This window comes from Ahaetulla prasina, chromosome 4 (assembly GCF_028640845.1).
Source record: "Ahaetulla prasina isolate Xishuangbanna chromosome 4, ASM2864084v1, whole genome shotgun sequence".
NCBI lineage: Eukaryota > Metazoa > Chordata > Lepidosauria > Squamata > Colubridae > Ahaetulla > Ahaetulla prasina.
In genome coordinates, this window is record NC_080542.1 from 33,956,434 (window position 1) to 33,968,929 (window position 12,496).

The 12,496-nt window shown below is 38.1% G+C and overlaps 1 protein-coding gene across 3 annotated transcripts in view; it reads left to right on the forward strand.

The window, feature by feature from the left end:
• Positions 1–12,496, forward strand: part of MPP3 (MAGUK p55 scaffold protein 3) — a 121,855-nt gene that overhangs the window by 6,180 nt on the left and 103,179 nt on the right. For 2 of the 3 annotated variants that reach the window (XM_058181916.1, XM_058181917.1), the window contains exons 2-3: positions 3,724–3,830; positions 5,400–5,518. In XM_058181916.1, the coding sequence (XP_058037899.1) occupies positions 3,806–3,830; positions 5,400–5,518 (144 nt within the window). In that variant the 5' untranslated portion in view covers positions 3,724–3,805. The remainder of the gene's footprint in view (positions 1–3,723; positions 3,831–5,399; positions 5,519–12,496) is intronic. The other variant, XM_058181918.1, reaches the window with a different exon arrangement.

Here is a 12,496-nt window from a genome sequence, read left to right on the forward strand (position 1 = left end):
GCAGAATGTTAGTATGGATAGCAAGTATCTTGCTCAGCTTCAAAACCTTGTTAATGCAACAGTAAAAGATAATACAGGTAGTCTTGACTTACGTTTAGTTGCTTAGCAACCAGTTGAAGTTATGACAGATCCCCTCCCCCTGCAGAGGGCCCAGCTTTGAGGATCCAATGTTGGGATCCTGCCAGGATCATGTGACCACATTTTGGAGCTCGGCAGAAAGGCCCCATATGTATGGCTGTTTGCAGCACTCTAGGGTCACGAGACTGGTTTATGACCTTTTTGCTAGAAACCAGCATTTACTTCTGATTTCTAGAAAAAAACATCCCATAATAAACAGTGGGCTCATTTAATGACCAAGATGTTTGCTTTATGACTGTCATAACTTAAGTCAGCATTTGCCTGGTTCAGTTATGGTTGTAACTATGTGTAATGCTGGCAATTTAACTACGGGTACAGTGGTGGGTTGCTCCCGGTTCTGTCTGGTTCTATAGAACCGGTAGTAAAACTGCGGGAGGCTCAGCCCACCATCCCCAACATCATCAAGGGGCTTCTGTGCATGCGCAGAAGCATTCGCAAACAAAGCAAGCACTGGTAGTAAAGGTAAGTAGAACCCACCCCTCATTTAGCAACCACAACTGGGACTGGCAACTTGATTGTGAAGTGGTTGCTAAGTGAAACTGTAACCATGTTTATGATCTTACTTCAGCTTTCCTTTGTTTTACAGACTGGCAAAGATCATGAATGTGAGGATTGATTGCAAAGATACTTTTTCAACACCATTATAACTGAATGGTCTATAAATGGGGCTGTTGCTAAACAAAAAATACCTATATGAATGATTATCAGCCTTTCTTGACTTGGCACCCTCCCAATGTGTGGGGAGAATAAATCACAATAAGATTGGGAGAGGCCAGATTAAAATGAAAATTGTCTCTCATGGAGTAAAACGTAGATTTACCTGAAATCCCTGATGCTCTTGAATTATATACTCTATGGCTCTAGCAGAGAAAATTCAGAGAAATACACTAAGTTATTGAACTTTCCTACATGAGTTGCTTACAATTACCTGATAAATATCTCAGGTTGACAGTCAGTGCTGGTGGTGTTGTCTTGTCACAAGATAGTCATCAGTGCAATGACTCATGGACAACAGTGTTATTGCTATTCAAACTCTGTTCACAACTGCACATTTTACATGTCCAGCTGTAGTGCATACAGCATTCTAAACTGAAAACCAGGGTAAACAGAATTTAGTTACTGTGTTCCCATAAGCATGCTATAGCCAAACCAAAGGAATTTTATATTATGACTCACAATCAAATTCACACACTATGTTAATACAGCGAGTGGCCAACAACATGATGATTCATAGACTACCTAATCCCATTTTCATATAGTTTACAGTAATGTGTTGTGCAGATTTAACTGATGAGAAGGCTGAGACATGAAAACAAACGTGCAGAACTTTCTTGCTTCACTTCATAAACTTCTGCACAGCATGTGGATTTCTTAAAGTTCTGGCTAATTATCGCAAATGGGTTTAACCAGCTATAGGAAGTAGTAGAGTTTTTTTTTCTTTTCCAACAACTGTGGTAAGCACTCGTGACACCCCACCCTGTGCGCCCTATAGTGAAATGGGTGAAGAACACCCTACTGAAAATAATATTAAGCAGATGGGGGGATTAGGCTTTTCAAGATGGTCAGGATCAATAGTCAATCCAGGGGCATGGCTGGCACAGCAGAAAAAAATAAAGTGATGCAGAAGCATAGAGGCCGACAAATGGTACAGTTCTTTCATACTATGCAGAATGGACAGCTCAACATCCTTTGAGTTACAACTATTTCTTGGTGAACAGATAAGAAACTGAATCTTGAAGACAAGGACTTAAGAAGCAAATATTTATATGGGCGTGTTTCTGCAAGGGGTGCTTGTCCTTACCCAGAGATGGATTATCCAAGGTTCTTCAACGCCCCTTTTGTAGTCCAAAACACCATCATGTCAACATCTTGATGAGATGTCATGAATTTGGATAGCATTTTCCAGGACAACATGATGCCTTAACATTTGCAGAGGGTCAAGGCTGTCATTTCATACTCCCCCCTCCCAAATCTTATATCCCTCCCTAATGGGCTGATTTTTCCCATCAGGGAAAGTTAACGAACAAAACTCTTAAATATTCCCCTACCTGCATCCCCAAAATAGTTTAAAAAAATGGTCCTGCTTATGCCAATCAGATCATTACAGGACTAGTGGTTAAATCACCAGACTATATGCCAGGAGACTTGTGAATTCTAGTTTCACTTTAGACATGACAGCCAGGTAGGTTACCTCGGATCAGTCAATTCCTCTCAGACCAACTCATCTCACAGGGTTGTTGTGGGAAAAATAGGAAGGGGAATGAGTATCTGTGTGCTGCCTTGAGTTATTTATATAAATAAAGGGAAATATATATTAATTTACATCCCCTGTGGACCTCCAAAGCCAAAGGATTAAAAAGACAGCCAGCCTCTAAGTGCAACAAGTCATTTATTTCTGCACACAGTGGTTTGCAAGTGACAAGGCTGACTTTACTTAAGATGATAAATCAAAATGAAACCAATCTCATTATGGCTTAACGTAGTTGGTGTACCCAGCCTGGGATAGCTTTAAATCCAGCAGAGCTTATTTCCACTTGCTGGGTGTGCATTGAATGTAGCCTACTTATTAGACAGTATGTCTATTGCAATTTGCATTGCTTTCATCAGATTGTTCAGTAAATATATACTGAGAGTAGAAAATGTCTTTTGGATCAATAGATGATGCTTAACTTACCAAATTGCAGGGGTCCCACATTGAAAAGGAAACAATTTTTCCCCTCAATGATAAAAAAGTGCAGTTTTTGGAAAGTATGCTCATGATAGCTGAGGAACACAGCTTGATCAATAATGGCTGCACGTGTTTAGTGCAGAGCAAAACGTTGCCTGCCAGTGTGCTTTGTTTAAAGATCTGTGGACTACCCTGTTTTCCAATTTGGCTAGAGGAAAACTGGGATATTTCATTGTTTTATTTTAAATTAACAGCATTTTTTTTTACTAACACATACATTAAAATTAACTCTGCTGTGTTTTGTTGCACAAGCCAATCCATGAAGTGGGCTTGTTATGATATTGATAATACTAAATGAAGAATAGAAAGGTTGTGATAGGTAGGAATGCAGGAGGAGACTTTCACAATAGTTTAGACTAATACTTCTCAAACTCAGCAGCTTTAAAAAGCAGAATTCTGAGAGCTGAAATCCACACTTCTTAAACTTGCTCAGGGTTGAGAACCTCTGCTTAAGAGGAAAGCCGCATTGGGCCAGGATTCCTTTACATGATAGGACTGAGATGCTCCTGGGAAGGTCGTGAAATTGCATGTTTGCATTAAGCTTTTTGATACCTGCAAATGTGGAATGTATTTATGTAGTTGTGAATTCAGATGAATTCACCCATTTTTAATGCAGATCTCTCTCTCTCCACAATTATGTGAGTGTCTTCTGATCACTTCTATCCTTTCTTTCAGTTTGGATCAATTTGTCTTTTTCTACCAATCATAATTAATAATTGCTCCAAACAGCAGAGGCAATGAAGCCATACAATAACCAAATTACAGATAATTCTCTCTGAAATTTACTATAGAAAGCACATATTTTAACATACTTTCAAACTGTCAAAAAAACAGTGCTGTCTTTTCTTTGATTCCAGGCATTCTGTTGGTGTAGAAATTATAGCTGTTGGAAGGTGGATTGAACACGTGGATCTGTAGGTAGTGAGCAAGAAACATACCATGCCCGTCCTATCTGAAGATTCAGGTATTAGAATTTCTGCTACCTTAATCATGATATCATTCTTGGTTTATGTTTTAGAAAATGTGCTTTTCTATAACGATCCTACATGGAACTGGAGGTCCAGAAGGCTTTAAAGATAAGCCAGTTTCTAGTGCTATTTATTTACTGATCTAAACTCATGCAATGGTTTATAATAAGCTGATAATAAAAAACCAAAGCTAATGTATTAACAACAAAGGAAACCTAATCTCAGTAAACCAATATAAAATGTGAAAAAGGAAACAAAAAGCAGTACCCTTTGGCCATTTTTTTTTCAGATTATAAATCAGTTTCCCCTGATCTGGTATGGCTAGTACAACTAAATTGGGACAGAATTCCCAGTGGATGTTTGGAAGATGTAGTTGCTCAAAATATATTAGATTTAGAGTTGTTATAGTCTTGGAAAGTGGGGGTTATAGTAATGGACAAGGTGGCCACATCTACTGTGCCACTGGTGTTTTTCAAACTTGGCACTTTAAAATGTGTGAACTTCAACCCCCAGAATTTTGCAGCCAGCCAAACTGATTTGGGAATTCTGGGAGTTGAAGTCCACAGATCTTGAAATTCTCAGGTTTGGAAAACTCTGCACCAGATATTGACTTCCAATGTAAAATAAATACAATCAATTGATTTTTGTTTTATATGCTTCACTTTTTTATACCATATTTTAAGATTTTTATATTTTGGGAGCTATGGCATTGCATAGGATCAGTGATGGCCACAGCCCAGAAGTTACTAATACCTATTCTAAGAACAGTAAAGTTCTGCTTTTCTCTGACTCCAGTTTGCTTTTCCAGCTGATGTCCAGCATTCAAGGAGTACACGGTGCTTAAAGCTGGTTCTATTTGAGATAAGTCACTCCCATTGTAAGAAGCCATTTGCACATATTTGGAATAGTTTTCAACTAATCCTTTTTTCCCCCTTATCTGTCTCATTTTGATTCTGATCCTTCTGGTGTGGAGCTCTGAATTTACATATACAAAAAATGGTGTAAAAATGATGATAATCAGATAAGTGGTTGCTAAAAGCAGTCTTATATTCTGTGGAATAGATAAAAGATGCACAATCTATGAAGAAAAGGATTCTTGAAAGCCTTGGTACCAAAATAATAGCAGAACATGCTAAGCAATTTTCCTGAAGAGATGGAATTCTATGAATAGGCCTCAGGATGCAAAGTACCTTTTTTATTGTAAGTGTTGTTGTTTGGCTGATGGGAAAGAGAAAAAAAAGACAGAGAACAACCTAGCACCAGACGTGGACAGTCTTGTCCAATAAATTAAAATTTGGATTTGGAACTGGAACTGGAATCTCTATCAGAAATGTGAAAAGTAAACTTTAAGGAATTCTGGGAGTTGAAGTCCAGACTTTTTAAAGTTGCAAATTTGAGAGACACTGCTTTAAGGGATTTCTTTCTTACAATTTTCTGGCTTTAAGCTGATATTTCAGAGTAATATTGTAAAGTCCTTCTTTGGGACAGATTAAACTTCTGTAAAATGCTATTTTACAATTTGATCATGGGCATTCTGACCAGTCCCTTTTATATTGATCCTTTAGGTTTGCATGAGACGCTTGCCCTCCTGACCTCACAGCTGAGGCCTGACTCCAATCATAAGGAGGAGATGGTATTCCTGAGAGACATTTTTAGTGAGAGAAGCCTCAGCTGCTTAATGAAAGTAAATATTTTTCTGTAGAGAAAATCTTTCTGTTAGCTTCCTAGTTTTCCTCTTTGCCTGATATTCAAACTTGGAGCTCAAAACTGAACATCGTGATGTGTGAATATGCTGCAGAACATGTTTCTGAGCACACATAAAGTTATGTGAACACCCACAACATACATTCCATAGTTCCTCAAAGACTTGGCATGTTTTGAGTTTTCACCCAGGCTGTGGCCTTTTGTTGGCTGTGGTATAATAAGAAAGTGGGTGGAAACTAAGATTGCCAGAATCTATCAGACTTTTAGAATATGGTGTTGTATTTTCTTTGTTGTCTATTGACCATAATAAGCAGAATCTGGGATAGTGGAGATAGGAATCAAGATGGCAGTGGGGACTGTGCAATTAAAGCCCTCATATGATGCTCAAGCACTCAATTTGAGCATCATGTGAGTGCACATACAGAAGAGCTGGGCCTCAATTACACTGTTGTCACTATTTGTGGGTTTTTTAAAAAAATTATTATTATCCCATCCCATCCCTGTGGAAGCTTCTGATGACCCCTGGAGAAACAGATTTAGTTAGTCTAAAGCTTTTCTGATGTTCTTAGGATGTAATCAGTGAAAGATGAATAATGCAAACCTTTCCACTTCACAACATACAATTTCCTGCTTGAATGCACAAGTGATTATATGCATTGGATCTGGAAATATTTGGAAAACAAAACGTGATAATTCTTTGGTTTCTTATGACCATGAATGGGAAATAACATTTTCTAAAGAGACGAGAAATTGAAATCATTTACAACAGCATGGATAAGTTACCCCCCCAAAAAATGATGATGGGGAAGAAACCAATTTGGAAAATTCTGCTTAAGTAAAAGGCTATGGCTGTTTAACTTTTCTTGTAAAATAAGAATAGTTAAACCAATCTGATTGAAACTTGACAACCTCGATACTTGCTGGTGTTTTTTATGCCACACGCATGATAGAATTGCTGAAAATAACCTGTCAATTGGATGGAAAACATTGTTGTAGGCATAGAAAGCTTGGTTTTAATTGAAAATAGTGAAACTTGAGCTCCTGAAAACAAATGCATAATTCATGAATGAAAAGGAAAATGCAATTGAGAGGAATGAAACATTAAGAGAAACTAGTCAATTGCTTTTTTTCTTATCATTCCTCTGGTTCTAATCGCATAGATGTTTTTTTAGCATATCAGATAGAATGAATGAAAGTTTGTCAGTGAAATAATTTCTGATTTAAAGGTGCTAATTAAATGGATGGTTTAATGGTTAATGCGAGGAGGGGATGTCTATTAAGTGAGAGTGTCTGTTAAATCCAGGTAGACCTTTATGCATGTGTGTTTTATGTATTTTATGCATCTTACACATATGTAAACTGACATGTGTATAGATAATCCTCAACTAGAATTTACAATTACGGTTGAAAGTCATCATGTTTGTTAATTGTGCCATCACATGACACACTCCATTTTACAAACTTTTTTGCAGCGGTGGTTAAATGAATGAGGTGGTGATAAAGAGAATCCTGTAAATGTAGGCCAGTTGTTGAGTTTTGAAAATCTGGGCATGTGACTGTAGGGGATGGGTGGCCATCGGAACTTTTTCAGGATCTGTCATAATTTTGTAAGGTGACTAAGCCACCAGTCGTAAACCAAGGAATATCTGTATATAAAATGACTACCAGGATTTTATGCACATGCACCAGCATACCGTATGCCTAGAGTTTTTCTGTTTTGGCCAAGTTTGCTAAACAAGCTCTGTAAAATCAAAAGTTCACTGAAGTTGTTTATAAGGCTTTTCCATGAACTGTTTCATGGAAATGAATTTGTGAAAATGTTTTTTTTAAAAAAACAAACACATGGAATCTCTTTGAAATAAGCTTGATAATAAAGCTTGCATTCAGGGTCTTTGCTCATACTTTGAAAGGAAAGAAACACTAGAATATATAGATTTTGTTTGTTAACGTTATTTTTTGATAACATGGTCTATAAAGCTCTCTGCAGAACTTGAGAGACTGCATTTTCAGTTAATTACAATGGACAGAAACACTTTTGGAGGGAACATTGAATTCAGAAGAAATACAAGTACACTAATTCTGTTTCTGAAGCATCAATGCCTAGTGTTGATATTTATACTGTACCAACAATGCATAGTTCTCCTTTAAGAAATTTAATTCTTTGGGATGGGTCAGGGGTCTTCAAACTTGGCTCTTTTAAGACTCTGGGAGTTGAAGTCCACAAGTCTTAAAAGAGCCAAGTTTGCAGACCCCTGGGATGGGTTATGGGTGATGTATTGTTACAGGATGTCAATTTTTTTCAAACGGTTAGTCAAATTTGGAACTGGAAAGTATGCTGTGGGTTTCCTGCAAAACAGTTGTCATTGCATGGAATCCAGTCCATTCCCAAGGTGATTGCCATAGTGTAGTTTGTGGTCAATCAGAATACCCAGAAGGCAACTTGTTGTGTCTCAACAATGATCAGTTTGGCTAAGAAATTTTGTGCAACCTTCTGGGGACTATTCTAACCAATACCAACAGTGCACAGTTTTTATAATTCTTTGTATAGTTCTCAGAAGCCAAATTATGTATTTGTTCCTCCATAAAACAAAATATTAATTTCATGGCATGGCCAAGAAATGCCCAGGGAAAAGACTGAGGGATTCGTGAGAAATCAACTAGTGTAGTATGTGGAGTTCAAGGAATGTAATCAATATTCAAAGAATAAAACTAAAATGGGATTGGCAAAATGCTTGATCAAATGTTTAGCTCCCTGATTAGCATATATAAAAGATTACAGTCTGGTAGAAATTCTGGGAACTTTGACACACAATCCTTTTAATGAGGAGTTGAGATACCCAATCTTTTGTATCGATGTTTTCAGGTGGTTATAGTTCAGGAAATGGTCACAGCCTGGAATGAGAATTTCATTTGAGTGAATTTTAAGTGGATGCAACATTTATTTAAGCCTAACTAAAACAGGGAGAAAGCAGATCTACTTAACTCATATTTTGCATCTGTCTTTACACAAAAGGAAAAAACAATCCAACCTATCAAAAACAGCACTACAAAAAACAGATTAGAAACACAAGTTAAAATAGGGAAGAAAATGGTAAGTGAACACCTGTCTACCCTAGACGAGTTCAAATCACCAGGACCGGATGGATTACACCCCAAGGTTCTGAAGGAACTGGCAGACGTGATCTCAGAACCACTGAACTATATCTTTCAAAGATCCTGGAGCACAGGGGAGCTGCCAGAGGACTGGAAAAGAGCTGATGTAGTTCCCATCTTCAAAAAAGGAAAAAAAACAGATCCAGGAAACTACAGACCTATCAGTCTGACCTCAATACCGGGGAAGATTCTGGAAAAGATAATCAAGCAACGAATCACCGAACACCTAGAAGCAAACAAAGTAATAACCAAAAGCCAACATGGGTTTGTCAAAAACAGATCATGCCAGACTAATCTTATCGCATTCTTTGACAAAATGACAAAATTAGTAGACCAGAGGAATGCTGTCAATATAATTTACTTGGACTTCAGTAAAGCATTTGATAAAGTAGACCATAACCTACTACTAGATAAAGTAGAAAAATGTGGGTTAGACAGCACCACCACCAGATGGATCCGTAACTGGCTGACCAACCGCACTCAACGTGTAGTCCTCAACGGAACTACATCCACATGGAGGGAAGTATGCAGTGGAGTACCCCAAGGCTCTGTTTTAGGCCCAGTACTCTTCAACATCTTCATCAATGATTTGGACGAGGGGATAGATGGGGAACTCATCAAATTTGCAGATGACACCAAGCTGGCAGGAATAGCCAACACTCCAGAAGATAGGCTCAAGTTACAGAAAGATCTTGACAGACTTGAACATTGGGCGCTATCTAACAAAATGAAATTCAACAGTGAAAAAAGTAAGGTTCTACATTTAGGCCAAAAACAAACACATGGAATCTCTTTGAAATAAGCTTGATAATAAAGCTTGTATTCAGGGTCTTTGCTCACACTTTGAAAGGAAAGAAACACTAGAATATATAGATTTTGTTTGTTAACGTTATTTTTTGATAACATGGTCTATAAAGCTCTCTGCAGAACTTGAGAGACTGCATTTTCAGTTAATTACAATGGACAGAAACACTTTTGGAGGGAACATTGAATTCAGAAGAAATACAAGTACACTAATTCTGTTTCTGAAGCATCAATGCCTAGTGTTGATATTTATACTGTACCAACAATGCATAGTTCTCCTTTAAGAAATTTAATTCTTTGGGATGGGTCAGGGGTCTTCAAACTTGGCTCTTTTAAGACTCTGGGAGTTGAAGTCCACAAGTCTTAAAAGAGCCAAGTTTGCAGACCCCTGGGATGGGTTATGGGTGATGTATTGTTACAGGATGTCAATTTTTTTCAAACGGTTAGTCAAATTTGGAACTGGAAAGTATGCTGTGGGTTTCCTGCAAAACAGTTGTCATTGCATGGAATCCAGTCCATTCCCAAGGTGATTGCCATAGTGTAGGTTGTGGTCAATCAGAATACCCAGAAGGCAACTTGTTGTGTCTCAACAATGATCAGTTTGGCTAAGAAATTTTGTGCAACCTTCTGGGGACTATTCTAACCAATACCAACAGTGCACAGTTTTTATAATTCTTTGTATAGTTCTCAGAAGCCAAAGTATGTATTTGTTCCTCCATAAAACAAAATATTAATTTCATGGCATGGCCAAGAAATGCCCAGGGAAAAGACTGAGGGATTCGTGAGAAATCAACTAGTGTAGTATGTGGAGTTCAAGGAATGTAATCAATATTCAAAGAATAAAACTAAAATGGGATTGGCAAAATGCTTGATCAAATATTTAGCTCCCTGATTAGCATATATAAAAGATTACAGTCTGGTAGAAATTCTGGGAACTTTGACACACAATCCTTTTAATGAGGAGTTGAGATACCCAATCTTTTGTATCGATGTTTTCAGGTGGTTATAGTTCAGGAAATGGTCACAGCCTGGAATGAGAATTTCATTTGAGTGAATTTTAAGTGGATGCAACATTTATTTAAGCCTAACTAAAACAGGGAGAAAGCAGATCTACTTAACTCATATTTTGCATCTGTCTTTACACAAAAGGAAAAAACAATCCAACCTATCAAAAACAGCACTACAAAAAACAGATTAGAAACACAAGTTAAAATAGGGAAGAAAATGGTAAGTGAACACCTGTCTACCCTAGACGAGTTCAAATCACCAGGACTGGATGGATTACACCCCAAGGTTTTGAAGGAACTGGCAGACGTGATCTCAGAACCACTGAACTATATCTTTCAAAGATCCTGGAGCACAAGGGAGCTGCCAGAGGACTGGAAAAGAGCTGATGTAGTTCCCATCTTCAAAAAAGGAAAAAAAAACAGATCCAGGAAACTACAGACCTATCAGTCTGACCTCAATACCGGGGAAGATTCTGGAAAAGATAATCAAGCAACGAATCACCGAACACCTAGAAGCAAACAAAGTAATAACCAAAAGCCAACATGGGTTTGTCAGGGACAGATCATGCCAGACTAGTCTTATCGCATTCTTTGACAAAATGACAAAATTAGTAGACCAGAGGAATGCTGTCAATATAATTTACTTGGACTTCAGTAAAGCATTTGATAAAGTAGACCATAAGCTACTACTAGATAAAGTAGAAAAATGTGGGTTAGACAGCACCACCACCAGATGGATTCGTAACTGGCTGACCAACCGCACTCAACGTGTAGTCCTCAACGGAACTACATCCACATGGAGGGAAGTATGCAGTGGAGTACCCCAAGGCTCTGTTTTAGGCCCAGTACTCTTCAACATCTTCATCAATGACTTGGATGAAGGGATAGATGGGGAACTCATCAAATTTGCAGATGACACCAAGCTGGCAGGAATAGCCAACACTCCAGAAGATAGGCTCAAGTTACAGAAAGATCTTGACAGACTTGAACATTGGGCGCTATCTAACAAAATGAAATTCAACAGTGAAAAAAGTAAGGTTCTACATTTAGGCCAAAAACAAAATGCACCAGTACCGTATCGTGGTACCTTGCTCAATAGTAGTACCTGTGAGAGGGATCTTGGAGTCCTAGTGGATAACCATTTAGATATGAGCCAGCAGTGTGCAGCAGCTGTTAAAAAGCCAACACAGTTCTGGGCTGCATAAACAGAGGATAGAATCAAGATCACGTGAAGTGTTAGTACCACTTTATAATGCCTTGGTAAGGCCACACTTGGAATATTGCATCCAGTTTTGGTGCCACGATGTAAAAAGATGTTGAGACTCTAGAAAGAGTGCAGAGAAGAGCAACAAAGATGATTAGGGGACTGGAGGATAAAACATATGAAGAACGGTTGCAGGAACTGGGTATGTCTAGTTTAACAAAAAGAAGGACTAGGGGAGACATGATAGCTGTGTTCCAATATCTCAGGGGCTGCCACAAAGAAGAGGGAGTTGGGCTGTTCTCCAAAGCACCTGAGGGTAGAACAAGAAGCAATGGGTGGAAACTGATCAAAGAAAGAAGCAACTTAGAACTAAGGAGAAATTTCCTGACAGTTAGAACAATTAATAAGTGGAACGACTTGCCTTCAGAAGTTGTGAATGCTCCAACACTGGAAATTTTTAAGAAAACGTTGGATAACCATCTGACTGAGATGGTGTAGGGTTTCCTGCCTGGGCAGGGGGTTGGACTAGAAGGCCTCCAAGGTCCCTTCCAACTCTGATGTTATGTTATGTTATGTTAAAACTAAATACAATTAATTAACCAATTAGTATTAAATATTACATTATAATTCTACATTATGTTTTAATTACAGTTATATACCGTGTTTCCCCGAAAACAAGACCCTGACTTAGATTTTTTTTGAACCCTGAAATAAGTACTTGGCCTTATTGCCATGCGCTCAATGGGGCTTATTATCAGGGGATGTCCTACTTGGGGGAAACAGGGTATTA